Source organism: Hibiscus syriacus, unplaced genomic scaffold (genome assembly GCF_006381635.1).
Source record: "Hibiscus syriacus cultivar Baekdansim isolate YM2019G1 unplaced genomic scaffold, ASM638163v2 tig00112226_pilon, whole genome shotgun sequence".
NCBI classification, from domain to species: Eukaryota; Viridiplantae; Streptophyta; class Magnoliopsida; order Malvales; family Malvaceae; genus Hibiscus; species Hibiscus syriacus.
The window spans coordinates 314844-336359 of record NW_024063274.1 but is presented as its reverse complement, the minus strand read 5'-3'; the positions used below and the strand labels follow the sequence as shown (position 1 = coordinate 336359).

The 21516-nt window shown below is 32.6% G+C and overlaps 3 protein-coding genes across 5 annotated transcripts; 2 read left to right on the top strand and 1 right to left on the bottom strand.

Annotated features, from left to right (window-relative positions):
* Window positions 1–378: 378 nt before the first annotated feature.
* Window positions 379–3931, bottom strand: LOC120176061 (probable sugar phosphate/phosphate translocator At3g17430). The gene is given in 10 exon segments (XM_039182572.1): window positions 379–695; window positions 822–914; window positions 1011–1034; window positions 1037–1275; window positions 1749–2010; window positions 2102–2163; window positions 2877–2927; window positions 3035–3066; window positions 3444–3551; window positions 3815–3931. Coding segments are annotated over 10 exon segments (1137 nt in total). The 5' UTR covers window positions 3899–3931; the 3' UTR covers window positions 379–513.
* An 8853-nt stretch (window positions 3932–12784) lies between these two features.
* On the top strand, window positions 12785–16241 carry LOC120176055 (probable receptor-like protein kinase At5g18500). Its single transcript, XM_039182567.1, has 8 exons — window positions 12785–12916; window positions 13693–14338; window positions 14420–14524; window positions 14631–14753; window positions 14837–15007; window positions 15153–15282; window positions 15380–15592; window positions 15776–16241. Exons 2-8 carry the CDS (start codon window positions 13713–13715, stop codon window positions 15851–15853), a joined length of 1446 nt encoding a protein of 481 aa, XP_039038498.1. The 5' UTR covers window positions 12785–12916; window positions 13693–13712; the 3' UTR covers window positions 15854–16241.
* A 1274-nt stretch (window positions 16242–17515) lies between these two features.
* Window positions 17516–21344, top strand: LOC120176054 (YTH domain-containing protein ECT4-like). 3 transcript variants are annotated; one of them, XM_039182563.1, is made up of 7 exons: window positions 17516–17657; window positions 18472–18622; window positions 18703–18776; window positions 18903–19346; window positions 19472–20014; window positions 20150–20362; window positions 20568–21344. In XM_039182563.1, the coding sequence occupies exons 2-7, from the start codon at window positions 18535–18537 to the stop codon at window positions 21192–21194; spliced, it is 1989 nt and encodes a 662-aa protein (XP_039038494.1). In that variant the 5' UTR covers window positions 17516–17657; window positions 18472–18534; the 3' UTR covers window positions 21195–21344. The 3 variants fall into 3 exon arrangements, with proteins under 3 accessions (XP_039038494.1, XP_039038496.1, XP_039038495.1); XM_039182565.1 differs by having other exon boundaries at window positions 17530–17625; XM_039182564.1 differs by having other exon boundaries at window positions 17568–17780.
* Window positions 21345–21516: the final 172 nt, after the last annotated feature.

Sequence of the window (21516 nt, the reverse complement as noted above, 5' to 3'; positions counted from 1 at the left end):
GGACAAATGAACTTTCAAAATATGTAATGAAATTAAAAGGGGAAAACAAGAGAGAAAAAGAAGAGAATTTACCATCAACTTAATGAACATGATAATAAATATACTGCAACATATAAGAATCCAACAAAAAAAAGGGTTCAGTCTCATAGTCCGCGCGAGCAAATAGAGGTCAAAGAATGCAATGCAAGCCTATCCACATAAATAGTCACTTAGCTGCTATATATTAAGGTAAGTGGGTAACCTCGTCCGCTATCATAAGTTATCACCTAAGTTTCGCAATTTCCGAGCTTGCGATAATCTCGGAATGCATCGCATGGATACAAAATCAAATCGAGAGTAATTACAATAACATCGCTCTTCACTTTCTTTAAACTGTGAAACGTCAACCGATCAAATCCCTTTCAAAAGAATTAATCTTCCTTACCTTCAACTTAGAAGGCGGGTACCATGTGAGTTGGCTCTCTATTTTTTCCGTCAATTCCTTCTTCGTCCGATTCATATGATCTCTAGTCTCTATGCGCGCTGAGAGCTAGAGTTGCTGAGTTGGCGCCCTATATGTGATAGCCTTGATGATGAAATTAGAGGCGCTTCTTCGTCGTTCAATTCAGAGCTATTGAAGTTGCTTCCTCCATTTGTGTCATTGCTAATATTCGGGATGTATATGTCCGATGACTTCTTCTCAAACTTCCAATCCTATAGAGAAAACATGATCATCAACTTGAGAAGGCACATATTTATTCGCTAGTATTCGAGTCCAAGTAATTAAACATTCGGACCATAATAATGGTGTCGAGGACTCTTGAGATTTGAGAAGACTGACCTTGTTAATCTCTCCTGAATACTATCCGAAGGCAGCTGAGGAGCACGACCATCCTTGACCTTTATGTAGTTATACATGACAACACCGCAGAGAGCTGAAGAGAGATGGAACAAGAGGAGTTTGAATCAAATTTAATTTCTCAATACAGAACAAAATACGTAATGTTTATGATTCAGAGTATAGAAAGTACCGATAGCATAACCAATTATATTAAGCCCGTTATTGTAGACTCGGGGAAAACAACAGTGGAAAGGGCAATCAGTATCCAGTCTTTTAGAACGCCAGCAACCCTGACGGTGACAGCTCCGGTTCTTCCGATAACTAAGAATATGGACAAGTTCAGAGCTAAAGCACAAAGAGCATTGGAGAAGAAGATCCAGAAATTGAACTGTATCTGCGAAACTTCCATCGCAGGCTTCTCCAGTAAGCACCAAGGCACAAAAAGAAACACAAAACTGCCAATAAATCAACAATAAAAGTTATATACAAGGGATGTTGGTCCTGATAAAACCCAGTCTTTTGGAAGAAGTATGAGTTGCAGACACTAAAAATTATTACAAAATTAGGCCAGTTTGGGAATGCTTCTGGCAATGGAAAAGTGATCTTCCACCCCATAAGCAACGCTAAACACCCAAAAATTGATTTAAAATCATGATTGAAAAAGTTATTTTCAACCTAACCTCAAAAGCTCAAATTCTAGCTTTTGCTGTGGAAAATCCCTTTTGATTGAAATTATATTTTTATCCTTAAATATTATATTTTCAATTTACAAAATAATGTCAAATGGACATTTTATCTTTTCAAAATCACTTTTTAAGAGCAATCCCAAACAATTAAATTTTAAACTGCACTTTTCAAAAACACTTTTAAAAGTATTTTTTTACAGCACTTTTTAAATCACTTTTTAAAAGTAATACCAAACTGGTACCTGCAGGGTGCGATGTAGTATAAGCTGGTAATTGGATTTAGAGTCAGGCCCTTCTTTTGCAGCAGGACTTGAGTTAAGACCAGCCTAAGAGCTTCCGCTAGGATGCCCGTGACCTGATAAACTGTGCCAACTATATTAAAATGAATTTCCCCGTATGAGGAAATGACAACTCCAACGCTGACCAGCACCATGTTTAAGAACACATCGCACCTTGGTTTATCAGTGCCACACATAACACCCATGAAAAATGTTGCCACTGGCACTGTAACATTGCAAGAAGAGCCACCCAGCCATTAGAATTATAGAGTGATTTTGTGCGATTTAATTAAATAATGCACTTTGTTTCCACATACTTAGAGCTTTGAGCATCTGGATAAAAGCCACAGATATATGCAAATAGGCAGTGTTACCGAACCTGTATTGACAACAAAAGAATGATGATGCTTAGAATATGCAAAACAATGTCAACAGAAGGGGAGTAATATAAAACAAAGTTGTCAAAATTCTGCACAGCCGGTACATAACAAGCTCTATATCATAAGCCATTTGCAGCCTATAGCAGAAACCTTTTGGCAACTCAACAGCTTAAATGCAAGTATAACAAGAGCAAATTAGTACTGTCAGAACCAATTTCAGGGCCAGACATTAAGAGATAAAAACAGGGAGCAAGACAAATGAAAGTAATACAACTTAAGATCCTGCTTGGTGAAGAAACTTCATTATGAAGAGAAGGTCACTGCTACTGCATCTATACTTGATTTGAGCTTGAAACTGATTATCTATTTGATTTGAGCTTCAAACTGATTATCTAGGTTTACTGGATTCAAATTTAATTCTGAATTCTCACAAACTCAAGTCAACCCAAGAACTTGGGTGCAGTAACTCCTTGACAACTAGTAGGAGATCAAAGCAGACAGATCCATTGAGAAACACTATTATGTTTAAAAAGAGTCAGAAACAAGCAACAAGTTAACAAGTAATACTCAGCACTCAGCAGGGGTTTTCAAGAAGTAAGTTTAAACTTTTTGCCGACAGAAGTAACTCATTACACAGCACACCGTCTTAATAAGGCAAACGGTACTTCACAACCGATCAAGAATCTCAGTCATACCACAGTTAAGTGCTTACCAAAGACTTGATGCAAAGAAGGCACTTATAGGTACTACGCATGTTGCATATCTGCAAAACCGAGACCATTTGTTTAGGAAAGAGAACATAAATCCTGTAGCTAAGCAGTGATTGAGAATAAAATAACAGCTATTTTTGATAAAGAATATAGCACTTACATTTCAAATGTCATTTTCACAGGAGCTACAACCTGCATGGTGAGATTGAGGGAGAGGAAAATGCATTAGAAAGCTAGGCAAAACAATGGAAGGTGAAGCTTGCATAGACACGTAATAATAGTGCTCTTAAATTTATATTTTTCTTCAGTAAGCAAAATACACAACAAAGACATTCCAATGGATCTTTAGTTTCAGCTTATAAAGGGACCCACTAACTTCTGGAAATGAGGCCAATGTAATTAAAAACACATTTTATCATGACAAACATGGCATTCCTAGAGCTAGTTGCATATAATGGTGAGATGGGACTATGTTGTGTAGCATTCAACAGTTTAGCATGAAGACATTCAATAGCCAGCAATACTAGATGAGAGGGAATTATACATGGAAAAGAAACTGAAGTTCACACCTTGAAAACACGGATAAGAAAAAAAGCAACAATTCCGGAGAACGCCATGTGAATCATTGTCAATGTTATAGGAAACGAAAAGTTGAAGTATTTGGGAGACAGAACCCACTGCAACAACAAAATAAAATGACATAAAAACGGAGAGAATGATTTCCATCAAGGAGCGGTTAGTTCCTAGCCAAAATGAAACGGATAAAAAAATCATTTCTTGCTTTAGTTGTAACTTGTAACCTATACCTAACTATTTAGAAGTAATGGATCGATAAAGCTTGATCAGTCACGGGCTTTTGTTGCATGAGATCGTAAAGGGAGATAAGAGCAACACAATACAGTAGTACAGTTTACACAGTACGAAAAAAGGGGGAAGTTACCTTGTTATACAATATAACGCCAGATGAAAGCAAAATGTAGATCAACAGGTAGAAATACGTCAATACAAGCGCCTTGTTTATCATTTTTCTTCCCTATAACAAAATATTGAAACCCAGAATGCTATTAATGGGGAAAAATCAAAAAAAAAAAACAAAAACAATATAAAAACCTTTATATTAGCAGCAAACCATCCATCATTCCAGCAGTTATTATCACATACAGAAATCAATACTTAAAAAAAATCCTTTCTCCGATGGGTAAACCAGAAATCAGAAGAGTACTCACCAGTAAAATTTCCTTTTCCCACTGAAATTGTCTTGTTCGATGCGTCCTCGAAACCAATTATTACACCTGAAATATGACAAATATTCGTTAAAAAGGCAGACGCATTTACATAGCATTCATGATTACTTGGACAAACAATGTAGGCAAATCAGAAATTCGAGAAGGAAAGCTCACCTAATTTAACGACCAACGATATAAAAAATATGAGAAAAAAGGGGGGAAATCGAAATGGAAAACGGAAGGCAGAGAGATCTGCTTCGGATGTATTAATAAGTTTATATGAATATTAGTAATATTAAGGAAAATCAGAGGAAATAGTTACAGGAAGATGTAAATCTGGGGAAATTTGGCAGATCTGATTCAGATGGAGATGGAGATGGAGATGGAGATAAGTGATAACCTTACGCAAAGAAGGTACGATTGATTTTAGTAATTCTCTATTCCATTAAAGTATTATAATTATCACGGTTACTATGACTACTGTATAATACTCAATGCTTGCAACTTTCCCTTTTTAACACGACTATAAGATATTATTATATTAAGTTACTCCAAAACTATTAAGTATTATTTTTTTGAGTCATTTAACTATTAAAAGTTATAAAACGATCACCCGACTATTTATTATGTTCTAAACTTGTCCTTTTTCGTTAAAACTTTGATGGTATTCTGAGTTAAACATTAATATTCTCAGTTGTGATATAATAAAATCTAATCCTAGAACCTCAAACGACTATCATATCCTAGTCATCATTTAACATCCAACTTAGACGAACGTCGATTTTTAACGGAAAATAACAAGTTTGAAATCTAATGAATAGTTAGGTGACCAATTTGTAACTTTTAATAGTCGAGGGACTTAACAAACCAACATTCTATAATTGGATGATTATTTTGTAACTTTTAATAGATAATATACTTAAAAAAACAATATCCTATAGTTAGGGGACCATTTTTGTACTTTGCCCATAATTATAATACTTTAAGGGCAAGTACACAAATGTTCCTAGATTACAGGGTACTACTTTATTAAGTCCCTCGACCATTAAAAGTTATAAAATAGTCCTTAGACTACATAGCTTTGCTTTATTGAGTCCCTCAACTATTAGAAGTTACAAAATGATCACCTGATTATTCATTATATTCCAAAATCGTCATTTTATGCTAAAAATATATGATATTATGAGATGAATGTTAACAAGTTAACAGTGATATAATAAAATCCGATCTCAGAATTTCAAACAACTATCATATCTTAGTCATCATGTTAAAATCCAACTTAAATAACCGTTAATTTTTTAATAGAAAACGACGAGTTTGGAGCATGATGAATAGTCAAGTAACTATTTTATAACTTTTAATAGTCGAGTGACTTGATAAAGCAATATTTCATAGTCAGAGGATCAATTGTGTACTTTACCCTAGTTTTTAATAGTAATACTTAATAGTTCAATGATTGAATCTTTTGAGTATATCAGAAAAATATAAATTAATTTATTAAAATATATAATATATATTAATCATAATAATTAATTGTGTGTTAAACTGACGATGGAATATCATTAATATAACATTATATTTTAAATTTAATCTTAGATAACTATCATGAAACATTATTACAAAATGTAATAAATTTAATTGTACTATTTTGCTTCAACACATGTGAGCCATAAATAGGTCAAGTGCACTTCCCGCCATGTGTGATTGTGTAATAAAACACAAGCAAAGAAAATCATGCATATCGTTTTATTCGTATAGATATTGTCTAGAGATATCTTACTTAATTTAGTGAGATTTATATAAAAATAATAATATTTATTAACAGTGGTAAATTTTAAAATTAAAAAAATAAGAATTTAAAATTTTAACAGTCTTTATTTTTTTAAAAAAAATTATAAGTAATTTTTTTCTTCCTCTTAATACATTAAACTAAAGGGTAGATTACAAATATAGTAACTGATTTTTACCGCCCCTCGTATCATTCAATGTACTTAAATCTTTTCAATTTCCTCATTGAATTTAATAAATTGAAATTTTGTTGTCAGTTAGTCGTTTCCTCACTGATGACGATAAAAATGAACTTTTATATAAATACAAAATGAAAAATGACATTGTTTTAATGCCGTTAACTATTTAACAGCGGAGTAACAAAAAAATATAGTATATTAAGTTCAGTGATAAAAGTAAAAACTTTTAAAGTTCAATAAGCAAAATAGGAGAGAGGGTAAATTTAGTGGTGAGATTTGTAATTTACCATAAACTAAACCTAACAATATTTTTAAAAGAATAATATACAACTAGTCCTCTATGAACTTGTTGCATCTACCTTTGTCTATTAAAAATGATTAATATCTTAATAATCGAAATTATTCGGGGCAAGTACAAAATTTTATATTAGGAAACGAATTTATAAAATTTTAATATAAAATTTTAAGAGAATACGAATTTATAAAATTTTGAGATAATAAAAATACAAAAAATATTTAAAATATATAAGAATTTTGATTTTTAGGATAGGCGACCACCCTCGTCCCTTCTTCGGTCTATTCCTAAATATTATTTTATGAATATTATTAACAATCGTTGAAAAACCACACTAAAAAAACATCCCATACGTCTAGAGAAGTTGGTTGAAGAGGATCTTGATATCATTTAACTTCCAGATCGGCTTATTATTAATTATTGCCAATTTATCATATTAAATTAGGTTAATGATAGTGGAAATAAATCCCATAATTATTATGCAATTAGTCAGGGACTCGTGTATAACGTATAGGGGATGACGAGTCCGGATACCTCTTTTTCTATCATTCCGCCTAACATTTTTAAATCTATCATCTACCCATCATCCACGATAGGTAAAATTTTTAAATCTACATTCATTCACGTTGATACATTTTAAAATCTATCTCTGTACATACTACCCAACTAGATACTTACCATCCCGTGCCTATATGCATCCACCCATACTCACCAATTTGAGATATAAAAAATGACGGTCTTCAATTATAAAAATATTTATATCTAACATTTAGTTAAATTACAAGTCCTGTCTAATAAAATCTTAAGATTTATAGAATAGTCTCTAAAATTATACATAAATTCATATGGTGGGTAGTTAGTAGGCCGACAGATACGGGATGAGTAAGGTCTCAAACCCATCACTTACCCACTACCCACGGCGAGTATGACTTTTTACATCCACGCCCTCCCACTACTTATTAAACTTATACTCATCTCCACCCCAATTAAACGAGTACAATACGAGATCCACGAAATTATACCTGAAAATCATCCCTAAACATATATTTATAAATATTGTGTATCTTTTAGATTGGGACATTTAGTCTCCTCCATGAGATCAACCTAAACATATATTTATAAATATTGTGTATCTTTTAGATTGGGACATTTCATCTCCTCCACGAGATCAATTGGGTTTTCCTTTGGAGACGATATATATATATATATATTTCTAAATTAATTGTTGATATTCGATCTATTAATCTATCAATCAAATCAAGTTTTGTAGAGATTTATTATGGAGGCGACTATTCTAAGTCCCAACCTAATTTACTCCATACACAAACATTAACACTCAAATCCTTAATCTTAAGTAATCTAACCGTCTTCGTATTTTAGTGTGTTAGCATATGAATCATCCAATATATATTATTAAAATTCAGATTTCACGGTAATTATTTGTTTACTATGAACATAAAATGAATTTCTCGTTAATAAAATTTAATCATTAATATAAGAAAATATGAAATTATATTAAAATAATAAAAAATTTATTGTTCCATTTTGTCTGTTTATCATATCTCAATGATACTTGATACCGTTAGGTGAGGACAGTAGCAGGCTATATCTGACCAGGTCTTTTTATATTGGGTAAACTACAAATTTAGTAACTGAATTTTATTCTATATCATATTTTACTCAGTGTACTTTAAATATTTTCAATATTCTCACTAAGCTTAATACATTGGATTTTTTTGTCACTCGATCATTAAATAATTAACGACTTTAAAATGAGCTGCTTATATAGATGAAAAATGACATCGTTTTGATGAAAATTTTATTTTTTTCAAAACGACACCATTTTTAACGCTGTTAACTATTTAAGGATCGAATGACCAAAATAGAATAAAGACTAAAGTTTAATGATAAAAATATTATTATATTAAGTTTAGTGAAGAAATTAAAGACACTTAATATATAATGAATAAAATTCAGTGATGAAATTTATAATTTATCCGTTTTTTCCCACAATGCCGAATTCTGGTCCCATTGGATATATATGTGTACACGAATCCTGGGGGCATGGGTCCATTAATTTGGACAACATCGTGGATTTACGAATTCCTACACAACGATCCAATATATATAAAGAAAAACTCATTGTCTGAAGTTGACTTCTTTGGTTTTGAAGTGAAAAAGCATATTTGATTTTATTATTTATAGGAATACAGCACGCCACCGACATAAAAAATCTTCTTAAATTTATTTCTTCCTCGATGTAAAAAATAGTATTAGACTTAATACATTTTAGGTAACTAAATTATACCTTAAATTATTTTTTTATGTCTAAAATTTTTTTTGTCAAAATAAATGTTTAATATTATGCTATGTTATACTTTTAGATATATACAGTTTAAAAACATTAAGTGACAAGTGCCACGTTCAGATTTTTTTTAAAATTTTTTTAATAATATTTTTTTAAAAAAATAAAAAATAAAAAGTGACATGTTTCAGTTAATAATTTTTTTAACGATAGACGCTTAAAAGTGTAATAGATAAAACATTAAGCATCTATTTTTAACGTATAAAAAAATCTTAAGAAATAATTTAGGCACCTAAAAGTATATTAAACTATAATATTATTATAATCAGTTTTGAATCGACTAATTAACTTTAAAAAATAAACATGACTGAATATTAGTATATTTGTGTCTAGTGATGTTTAATTTTATATTTTTTCAATTTAGATTAAGAATTTGAGCAACGACACCAATAGTGTGATGTCCTGGTAGGAATAAAAATAAGTTGGGTCGAGTTAAATTTTTTTGTCGACTCGAGTATTATATTTGTCATTTGATATTTGGTTTAATTTGAGTTTAATAAAATTTTAATCAATTCAAATTTTAATGTGAAAATTAAACTCCTCCTTATCTAAATATATATATTTTTATTTGTATTTAATAAAATAAGAATTTAACTGAAATATATAGAAAAAGTATCATAATAATTATTTATAAAATCTAGAGAAAATTATATTCTTGAGGCATTTACTTTTCATCTTAAATTCGAATCTAATTTGAATAAAATTGCAATCTATATGTTGGGTGCATGAGTTTATATAAAAAGGCTTTGAAGAATATTAAAATTTGGGTTCAAAATTTTTTTATTCAATTTTATGAATAATGTGAGATAATTATAATATAATTTTTATACATATTTTTATGAACAGTTTAATAATATTTGTTATATTTATATAAAATTGATTGATTTGATTATCTCATTAGGTATATAATTGGTTATCTCACGTTATTAACTTCAATTGTAAATGAGTTGTGGTTATTAATTGAAATCTCGAATTCTACCCCCCAAAAAATATAAAGGGTAAGTAAAATCAAGTCTTGCATCCTTTTGAATGTTTATTTATGTATAAATTATAATTATGGATGGCAACCGGTCGAGTTTTTGGTTAACCTGATATGATCTGAAAATATGTGTCCTCCACCTGAATCAAACTCGGCCCGAACCGAAAATATATATCCTCCAGCGACTCTGATTCGACCTGAATTTTTAGAGTATAAATTTGATTCAACCCAACCCAACACGATAACCCGATAAAAAATAAGAATTTAATTAAAAAATTATATTATTATCCTTGGATCAGAGTTTTTTCACCCTCTAATCGAACCCGGCCCGAATTCGCCCCTTAAAAAATCTGATTGACCTAGCTCGAACCCTATTTTTTTAAAATAACCCTATCTACATTGACGGGGCCATGTAGGCCCCGGAGGCCACTACCCCCAATTTTTTACCATTAAAAACAGGGATAATTACTAATTTAGGCCTTTAAATTTGGATTTATTTTGATTTCATCTGCCTTTTTTATTGTTATTATACTTTGCCCCGACCTAAAATTATGGCTCCGTCCCTGATTATCGGATCAGAATCTATCGGTTTCGGATTAAATTACCATCCCTAAATTCACAACAGTCTCCAAACATGTGGCATTTAGTAGGCTATGTAGGTGAGTAAAATATTTAGTTTTTTAACCCAAAGTTCTCATTAAGATTCATTGTCATTAGACAAAACATATAAATAACTAATATTGGAATCTCCCCTATAAACACACTTTTGATTTTGTGCAATAATGTATTGTTGTTAAGATGTATGACAGCTCATAATCATATCATTGGTTTGTTAAATTGAAAGGTTTGAAATATTAATCAGGGGAGGGGCCTGGTTTGATTAGCAACATTCATGCTTAAAAATGAACCAATCAACCAATCTTTCAAAATCAAATTGGGTGGATAATGAAAATAAGTGTAATTTGAGATTAAATTTAATTTGGGTGGGCAGTGCTTTTTGGAATATGATTAGAGCTGGTCCCAAAATTTTTGAATATTCCAATTTCATCACCAAACTATGACTCTCATTCTAAATTAGTCCTTACATTTTGGAACATTCTAATTTTTTAACCTAAACTATGACCTCTTTCTAAATTGGTCCCAGACTTTTGAATATTTCAATCTCGTCACCAAATCCATCCAAATATGGAATTAGTTTCAATCATAATTTAACTTATTTTTTTTTCAAATAATAATATAACTTGTCCTAGCAATTCTATTAACAATAAATGTGATTAGTATATACATATAGTTTAGGTTAAAATTGGAATGTTCAAAAAATTTGGGGATTAATTTAGAATTATTGTCATAGTTTGGGGATGAAATTGAAATGTTAAAGAGTTTGAGGACTAATTTAAAATTATAATCATAATTGCTTAGCATACATGTATGCATGTAGAAAGCATACTTGGGACAAAGATTACAACAATAATTATGTGTTTCTGGAAGCATTCTTTGGTCATCCATTGCTCTATACGTATATATAATTATTAAGGTTAAAGTATACAAATAATCCCCCGACTATAAGATACTATTTTATTGAGTTCTTTGACTGTTAAAAATTATAAAATGGTCATTCTACAATAGAAAGTTGCTTTTTCAAGTCCCTCGACTATTAAAAGTTACAAAATGACCACTCAACTATTCATTATGTTTCAAACTCATCCTTTTCATTAAAAAATTAACGACCGTCTGAGCTGAACGTTAACATGTTAACTGAGACATGAAAAATGACGAGTTTGGAATATAATGAATAGGTAAGTGACCATTTTATAGCTTTTAATAATCGATAAACTCAATAAAGTAGTATCCTATAATCGGGGACTATTTTTTTACTTTACCCAATTATTAATTAATTAAAAGTAAAATATTCTATAGCATTTTCATTACTTTTATATTAATTTTCAATAAAATTTTAGTATGTATTTTAGTTAATCTTGTAAAAATTAGTTTAATCATGCCCTCAAATCATATACTCTTGGGAATGATCTTTTACGGAATTATATTCTCATGTTTAGTTCACGAAAAAGATCATTATCAAGTAATAACTTATTATCAGTCGTAACATTTTTGGATTAAAATGATGAGAATGTACTCACCTCCAAATGCTTAGGTAATAAACAATTCCCATCACTTTGAACATAAATACTCCTAAAATAATATTTTTTCTTATTTTTCGTACTTTACTCAGAATTATAAACTTAATAATAACAATACAAAGAGTTTAGTTCAATAAAATATTAATAAAATTGAGTAGTTAAAATTATTTTATATATTTAATATTTAGTATATTAATTATTTTTTAGTTTTATGAGGTGAAAATATTATTATTGTAAAAATGTAATTATTTAAATAATATTTCATTTTAAGTTATTAAAAATAGTTCTTATACATTGAAAAATAATATATTTATCCACTCAATATCACAATATTATTTTTCATATTATATTATATTTTATATAAATAAAATTGATATTTTTGATATTTTTAAATTATAAGTTTGATATAGTAATTATATTAGTTATATATTAAATGTATTTTTCTTTAAATTTAGATAGTGTAATAATTAAAATATTTTTATAAATTTATATTCAAAAATTAATAATTTAATTTTATAGTTTCACTTACTAAAAATATATATCACAATGATAATTTGATAATATATACGGCAAAGTAATCTTATACTTTTCCAAATAAATATTATAATTTTATATTCCTACTAACTAAATCGAATAATATAATATAATATTTTTAAAATAATATTACATTCTGATAATTTATCTTTTAAAATTAATTTTATATTTAGGGGAGCGAACTCGCCTTTTAATCCGCCTACTATTGATTTAATGAATTTAGTGCATCTACTACACTAGCCTAAGCTAATGTCAGAGTATAATTAAGGGAAAAGTGATCATTTTACCAAAATCAAAATGGATTCCCACTAAGTATAGAGATTAAAAAAGACCCACAAACAGCCTTTTTTGTGTGTTCAATTGTTATTTAAATGCGCTCTGTGACGACTTTCAGATAATCTGTCGCTTTCATAACCAATACAGGAAAGGTTTCAAATTCCCGTTGTTTTTCAAGCTGCTTCATCATTCCAATACCCCAAACCCCGTTTCTCAGAGACCCAGAATCCCAAAGTCTGAGACGAACCCATTTCTCAGCGAGGTTCGTTGCTGTGATTCATTTGCTCTTCGTAGCGTTTTTTGCTCAAAGTTTAGAGTTTCTGGTTGATGGTTGTTCTTTTGGGTTTAGAATTTGATATCTGGTTCAGTCTGAATGATTCTTTATGTGTGATGATTTGTTTAAATTTAGAGAGTATATGTTGAAATTCTTATTATCATTTCTATTTGATTTTGATGTTTATCATTTGAAAATATTCTGGGTTTTCTCTTTTTTTCTCTGTGTGGATGAAGGGTCGTTGGGTGCTTTTTGGGAAACTTGATTTTGGTTCAGGGTCTGATTGTTCCTATCGATATGTTGCTCCTCCTTATGTTTTAATGCTTGCTCTGCGTCCCTGCTGCACTTGTTTACTGTGAATTATGAGTTATGCTGCCTGTTAAAGAATATCGTGATCGTGAAGGTATCGTCCTCATTGGGTGAAGAACCGGTGCACGTTTTGTCTTCCAGCTCTAAAGGGACCTAAGGGTTCCTCTTGAGTTCACTATATTATATGTTGTTTGCCAGAAACGGACATGATGCGTGCATCGGTTTAGTTCTATAGCGGCATGATTTCCACTCTTTATCAGCTTCAACAGGCGCCCCAAGGCGCTGTTGAGGATGCGTATGTACTTCAGTGGCACCTAATGAGAATAATACCTTTGCAGTATGAGTTATGATAATTGGATTTAGTCTTTTTACCCTAAAGTCGATTAAGATTTCAAATTTTTATTGTTAGATGCAGATTGTGGCTTTAAATTGTTTTAGTTGAACCCTTTTTGCAGGCTTCTTGGTGTTGGTTAAAATGGCATCTGATCTGAAAAGAAGTTTGTCGAAAACATACATTGGTTTGCAGTTGTGGGTGCTGATTGCAATTTGCTTAGTGGTTCTTTTTTTAGTTATCCTTGGCATATCTCTATGGCTTAGTTTCCGGAAGAAAACCCGAAGAGCTAATGACATTCTTCCTGTAAGGCAAGAACCTTATGTTGCAGAGGTGATTAAAGAGATAAGTGTTGATCAGGTTTCAGCAAACAATGGTGTTATGACTGCCATTAATGATAAATTTACTGACAGAGATTCGGAGAATGTTCAGTTTAACGTCAATAATGAAGATAACAGTGGCCAGTTTGGTACGTTTAATCATTTAGAGAAAGATGCTGAAGGGTCTCAACTAGGAGAAGGGGGAGGCACTGGGGCACTTTCCAAACCTGGGTCTGCTTCAAATCCTTTGACTGCTCCTTCACCGTTTTCTGGCCTGCCTGAATTGTCGCAAGTGGGCTGGGGTCATTGGTTCACTCTAAGAGACCTACAACTTGCGACTAACCGGTTTTCAAAGGATAATATTATTGGTGATGGTGGGTATGGAGTTGTTTATCGAGGCAATCTGAGTAACGGAACTGTTGTTGCTGTCAAAAAGCTCATTAACAATCCGTATGTTGCACTGAAGCCTATTTCTACGGAAAATTAATCCATAGCTTATAATTTTAGCTGATATGATTCTGTTATTTTTAGGGGACAAGCTGACAAGGATTTCAGGGTGGAAGTTGAAGCCATCGGCCATGTGCGGCATAAAAACTTAGTTCGACTTCTTGGGTACTGCATTGAGGGCACACAAAGGTACCATGATGATTTTTATGTGTCTGTGTTCTAATAATCCAGGTTGCATAGAAATGAAATGGTTATTCACTGATGTTTTCCGTAAATTTTCTGCTACAAAATCCAGGATGTTGGTGTACGATTATGTCAATAATGGCAATTTGGAGCAATGGCTCCGTGGTGATATGTCTCACAAGGGATATTTTACCTGGGATGCTCGCATAAAGATTCTTATCGGCACCGCCAAGGCGTAAGTCTACCTTACTATATTTCCATTGTGAATGTTTACCAACGCTTTAATCTCATTTGCTACTCAAAAACTAAATGTTGCAGGCTGACTTATTTGCATGAGGCTATTGAACCGAAAGTTGTGCATAGAGACATAAAATCGAGTAATATATTGATTGATGAGAACTTTGATGCTAAGATATCCGACTTTGGTCTGGCCAAATTGCTAGGCGATGGGAAAAGTCATATCTCAACTAGAGTTATGGGTACCTATGGGTGAGAATAATAGCATTCTTTTACAATCATCTTCCTGACTTTTTCTACTTTGACTAGTTCATTAGTTTTTCTCCCTTGGAGTAAGGAGTTGTATCGTTCGATTGATTAATGTAATCCTTCTCTCCTTCTTGCATGGTTTTTCCAGTTATGTTGCTCCGGAATATGCCAATTCTGGTTTCCTAAACGAGAAGAGTGATGTTTATAGCTTTGGTGTTGTGCTCTTAGAAGCAATTACTGGAAGGTACCCAGTAGATTACGGTCGCCCTGAGCCGGAGGTACGGAAGAGCACTTTGAGCGTTGTTTGTACCAAGGAGTTATTTGTTATTATGAGATATTTCAGTCCATTAAATCTGTTGTGAGGTGATTTCTCAGGTACATATGGTTGAATGGCTAAAGATGATGGTTCAACTCAGACGTTCCGAGGAAGTAGTGGACCCTAACATAGAGACTAGACCGCAAACTAGTGCTCTCAAAAGGGCGCTGTTGACTGCTTTGAGATGCGTCGACCCTGATGCAGATAAAAGACCAAAGATGAGTCAGGTTGTTCGCATGCTTGAATCAGAGGAGTATCCCATTCCTCGAGAGGTTTATTCCGATACTTTGCTTACGATAACCCGTTAATCACTAGCTACTTGTTCTTTTATTAATCAGAACTTTACATCAAATATAGTGCTGGAATTACCTGGCTAGAGGACAGTAACTTGCTGCTTTTAGATATTCTGCTTAGGGTTGCGACCGTATCTTGACTATTCCGAGCACAAATTTCAGGATAGAAGACGCCGAAAGAATCTGGCAGTTAATTCAGACGCTAACCAGGATCGAAGGTCCCAGACTCGGTACACGTAAATGGTTTTAGATGCCGAGAAGAGTGAACAAGGAGCTACCATCATCGTTGATGAAATTCTGATCGATACCTTGTAATTGCCTATAGTTGAGAGATGGAAAACATGCAACATATGCAGGTTATCGTAGATAACATTTGTTCATGTCCGGAAATAACAGTCACGAGACACCATTGCCGTAATTTTTTTTCTGTACAGTCTATACGGAGTATGCGTAATTTGTTTTCTCGTTAATTCGGTTCGGTTTACATCGTTAGTTCACTTGTATAACTTCTTGTTGCTCTATGTCCGGAAAAAACATTACCACGGGACACTATTGCCGTAGATTTTTCTGTACAGGTCCATACCGATTGTGTGTAATATAATTTCTCGTTAATTCAGTTTGATTCGCACCCTTTGCCAATTTTTCTCGTTAATTCAATTATTATTTTTATGATACACTAAATGAGTGTTTGGATGGGAAAATGTGAGATCTCCATGAGAATGTAATCCACATTCTCTCGTTTGGTTAGCCCGGGAATCCTATTACCGGTAATGTAAGATTATCTATAGTGGATTTTTGGGGGTATATTACCGTGAATGTCATTACCTCCATTTTCTTACGTATTGTTGGATTATCGGCGTTTTGGACTAAAATGCCCTTAAATTTTTATTTTTTTCCTAAAAATATATTTCTCTGTAATTGAATAATAAAAATTCTACGAATGTTAAATTACAAATTTATCCTTAAATTATTTTAGATTTACAAAAAAAAATCTATAATTAAAATTTTATATGAAGCTCAAGGGTTAAAATAAAATTTTACATTAAAATAAAATTTTACCCTTTCATTAAACTTTTTTTATTTTTAATTTTGTAAAAAATATATAAATATTATGAATTTAAATTTTTTTAAAGAAAATATATAAATATTTTTCAACTTGTAATATTATACAAATATATATAATAATGACAATTTGGTCAAATATACATTTCAATAATCTTTTAATCCTTTAACCAAACACGGTAATCTTACATTCCTGCTAAGCCAACCAAACACAAAATACAACATTCCTAGTAATCATATTCCCTGATAATCTTACATTCCCACTGGTAATCTTACATTCCGTGAACCAAACGGTCAAATCAAAATTTGATAAAATCAAAATATATATTTACCATAACAGTGTCGGCAAACAAACTTTTTCATTATGTTAATGTGTAGGGGAGAAATTGAATGAATGGACTGTCACATTATTATATGTTTAATATATGATTTGGACTGCCTTACCAAACCAATCGAATTCATTGCCTTTTCCTCTTGGCTTGGGATTAACAACTTATTTGGTACAATAACTATAATAAATTAATTGTTTAATTTGGTCTTCCATTAAAAAAAACATTCTATGTTGTTGAGATTAGCCACTTAATTATTTGAAAGCATGTAATTTAATTCCATTGAATTACTTGGTATATTGTTTTCTAAATATATAAACTTTAGTCTTTAAATTTAATGATTTTTTTAACTTGGTCCTTAAAATTTATTTGGACTAAAGGGATCAAGTTGAAATCTTTTGTCAAATTTGAAATATATGTATTATGTTAAATGATTTACCATTACTTGTTAATCCTTTTAATCTCCAATTACACCCTTTATTTTATTTTAGTTTCCATTTACTATTTTATTTGATTCTATTGTATATTATAGGGTCAGGGCACTCTTCGAAGAAAATGTTGCAAAAAACCCCCCTGTTATCTCTACAATTTGCGGGAATTTTCTCTGGAGCAACTTTCCTGGTCAACCATGGCTTAATTATTTGATTCTCCCGGTAAAATTTTTCTCTCTCCTACCCTTTGTTTAAAGACCTGTAAACTTCCATTTTAAAGGTTGATCTGAAGATTGGGGTTTTGGTATTTTATCGAGTTGCTTTAGATTCGATACTCGTATCACGATGGGTACTCGATTCTTTGAGTGTTGTCGTGTTTGTTTCTTAAAATTGCTTCGACTGATTTCAGAGTTTAAATGGGGGGGGGGGTTCTGAGGTTGCTGAATTATGACGCGTTTCTCCCTCTTTGGTTCTAAATCTTATAGCTTTATGGAATATGCTTTTGGGTTTTTGCCATTGCTTCCTTTTCCTTTGTGTTTTTAATAACTGTTTTCTTTACCTCAAATTCACTCTTCCTTTTTGTTTTCGTAGCCCTGTGATTTTTATGTGTGTTTGTTTGACCACCAAAGATGAAGCCTGTTTCCTTGAACATGTGATTTGTGCTTACTGGATTACTATATCATGCCTTTCACTTGAGTCTTTCTAATCAGGGACATGGTTGCTTTTTCCTTCCCTTTCAAGTATGAGCTAAAAAAAGAATTATACTTGAGATTCGTCATTAAATAATAGGGTTTTTGCATTGTTACTTTCTCTTGTTTGACTAGTGAAATGAAATCCCTTGGTAGGCTTTGTTGAATATCAGTGGATGCATATAAATTCTGCTGTTTACTGTTAATGTATAATGTTTTTGAATTTCGGATTAAGAATCTTTAATCAGTTTAAAAATCTTGTTTGATTGTTTGCTTGAGCTTCTTATGTATTCTTGTTATGCCTATAGATGCGTATTATGACTGATATTTGGTGTATTGAGTTTCAGATTCAAGTTTCTCCACTGAAACCCACAAAGTAAAAAGTCTTACTTTCTTAACAAGAAGAAGCTATGTACCCGGAAGGATCCCCTGAGTTTGTAATTGACCAAGGATCAATGTACTATCCTACTGCAACCAACTTTGGCTATTATTTTACTGGTAATTTAAGCGGCTTTAGCTTAATGTTCATGGCTGATATTCATAGAACCTCAGGTTTATAATGTTGATGCTTTCGACAGGTTTTGAATCACCCATTGAATGGGAGGACCGCCAGAGCATTTTTAGTGCTGATGGTGCAGATGTCCAATTTGCGGTTGGTGAACTTATCTTTCTAGATATAATTGATAAATTTGAACAGTCAGACGTGTATCCAAGACATGTTGCTTCTTAATGATTTATCATTCCAAAATTTGTTTAGTGATTGCTTTCGCTTTCTCAGGGTGCCCAAACCGAAAGTTTGCCTTATGTATATTACACACCTAGCTATGGATATTCACAGTCTCCATACAATCCTTACATGTCTAGTGCTGTAATGGGTGATGGCCCACTTTTAGGGGCAGAGCAATATTACCCTATTCCTCCTTTTCCAAATCCTGTATCACCGACTGCTTATGTTCCTGTCATCATTCAACCAGATGGAATTCCAAATAGTTCAACAGAATATTTGCTTGATTCTCGTGCATCAGTCGCTAATAGACCTGATGGAAGGGGAGTTAAACATAACCCTGCTTCAGCATCTGCAGCTTTTTCTAGGAACTCTTCAAAGTCTTCTCCAAATCAGTCTGATTCCTTTACCAGGGTATCGGATGGGGCAAGTAGGCATTCTGCAATCCATGGAAAATTTCCAGATAGTTCTCGTCCAGCTCCAACACACGCTCATCAGGTGCGTTTGGTTAGTTTCTAGTTTAATTTTATATTGAATTGGACTATATTGAACATTTTTATGGAAATGCTATAGCTTCACATCACCCTTATTTGAAGGTTCTTATCCAGTAATTATCTTTGTAGGGTAGAATTGCTTCTGGTTCCATTCAGTCTACTGGCAATATTCCTGGTGGGAAATTTCCATCTCATCGTAATCAATTACAAGTGGATCTTCCCGGTAATACCTTTCCAAACTATGGATCAACTGCTACTGGACGTGGTGCACTGGATAAACTTCGATCTAATGTCCATGTTGGCAGGGTTCAGAATGATGCACATGGTTTCCCAGATACATTGGGAGAACAAAATCGAGGCCCTAGAACTAACAGATTAAAAAATGAATTCACGGTTAAAGCCTACACAACTAAAGCAGGAAATACCGATGCTGAAGGGAACATTGTTATCTGTACTGACCAATATAACAAGGATGATTTTCCAATTGACTATATTGATGCAAAGTTCTTTGTAGTAAAATCTTATAGTGAGGATGATGTACACAAGAGCATCAAATACAATGTTTGGTCATCTACACCCCATGGAAACAAGAAACTGGGCAGTGCTTTTGAAGTTGCACAAAAAATAGCTGCAGAGGAACCTAATGGGTGTCCAGTCTTCCTGTTCTTTTCGGTGAGTTCTATTCCGATTTTGGTACCAAGGGACTTTAATTGATTCAGACTATTCTAAGATTTTTTTTAAATTGAAGTGGTTATGTAATTTCTGATATTCATTTGACCACTCCTATGTTGTACTTTGTACACACAGGTTAATGCCAGTGGACAATTCTGTGGTGTGGTGGAGATGATCGGTTCAGTTGACTTCCAGAAGGATATGGATTTTTGGCAGCAAGATAAGTGGAGTGGAAGCTTCCCTGTCAAGTGGCACATCATTAAAGATGTTCCAAATAGCCACTTTAGACGCATTATATTAGCGAACAATGAAAGCAAGCCAGTGACCAATAGCAGGGATACACAAGAGGTATGTACGGAGGTTTAGTTTTCTTCTATTTGAAGGGAAACTATGAACATAGAAACTATTTCACCATTTTTTTAGAAGATTATTTCTCCAGAGTCCCGACATGGCAATCTGGGCTTGTGAATTTTGATATATTTATTCCTGTATAATAATCTTCATAAGATCGGCATGTTATGTTGCGTCTCATAAAATGTCTCCTCAACTGCAGATAATGTTCAAGCAAGGTATGGAGATGCTGAAAGTATTCAAAAATCATTCAATGAAGACTTCTTTACTTGATGACTTCATGTACTATGAAAATCGTCAGCAAATCATGCAAGAAGAGAAAGCCAGGCTACTAATGAAAAACTTTGAGAATCCAGTCCTAGCACCGACATTGGATGTTGCCAATAAGCTAAATTTTGAATTACTACTGAATGACAATGAGAAAGATACCAAGCGAAGTGATCCCGACATGTTGAAGAGAACTGTTCCTTCATCTAGTCAGCAGGTTTCTTCAGATTCTGATATGACTAATGCAAGAACTATGAATGAAAACGTAGAGCAAACTTCTGTCAACGCCAACAACAACGCATCTGCATTAAAGATTGGTTCGCTCTCAATAAATCCAAAGCAGGATGAGTCTAAGCCCTCTGTAGATACTGTAGTTCATTCAACAAACACCGATGCTGTAGAGATTGTGACAGTAGGATCTATGCCAGTGAAAGTCAATAGTTTTACCGAATCTTCTGGTTTTCTAACTGTAGGTACTATTCCTCTTAATCCCAAGACCCTACTGGCTGAAGGAGGTAATTCTTCTAAAATGGGTAGTAATCGCGGGAAGGCTAATGACTAACCGGTGCTTATTTTTTCGGCTTGAACATGCTGCAAATGTGGTAGTTATGGTGCAGTCTTGACTGTTGTAAAACTGAGTGTATCATCATACTGAATTGTTAAAGGATGGTTAAACAAAATACTTGTTCAGGTCAGCTTTTGCTGTTTATCACCCCACTCTCTGTAGAAATGTGTTTGTTTTTGCTAGATGCTGTATCATCTGTGTTTCCTGTTGAAATCGATTGTAAGATAGGTTTTAGTTGAAATTGTTATATATATATATATATATGGTTGGATGCAAAATCAAAGCAGGTGCATTTATGCTTCAGTTTCATGATGCTAGT

Bases quoted from the DNA above. Each gene is read 5' to 3' on its own strand.
- LOC120176055 (XM_039182567.1), top strand. From the start codon at position 13,713: ATGGCATCTGATCTGAAAAGAAGTTTGTCGAAAACATACATTGGTTTG. The intron at 14,339-14,419 runs GTATGTTGCACT...TGTTATTTTTAG, and splicing joins AAAAAGCTCATTAACAATCC to GGGACAAGCTGACAAGGATT. The intron at 14,754-14,836 runs GTAAGTCTACCT...TAAATGTTGCAG, and splicing joins CTTATCGGCACCGCCAAGGC to GCTGACTTATTTGCATGAGG.
- LOC120176054 (XM_039182563.1), top strand. From the start codon at position 18,535: ATGTACCCGGAAGGATCCCCTGAGTTTGTAATTGACCAAGGATCAATG. The intron at 19,347-19,471 runs GTGCGTTTGGTT...TTATCTTTGTAG, and splicing joins CTCCAACACACGCTCATCAG to GGTAGAATTGCTTCTGGTTC. The intron at 20,015-20,149 runs GTGAGTTCTATT...TTGTACACACAG, and splicing joins CAGTCTTCCTGTTCTTTTCG to GTTAATGCCAGTGGACAATT.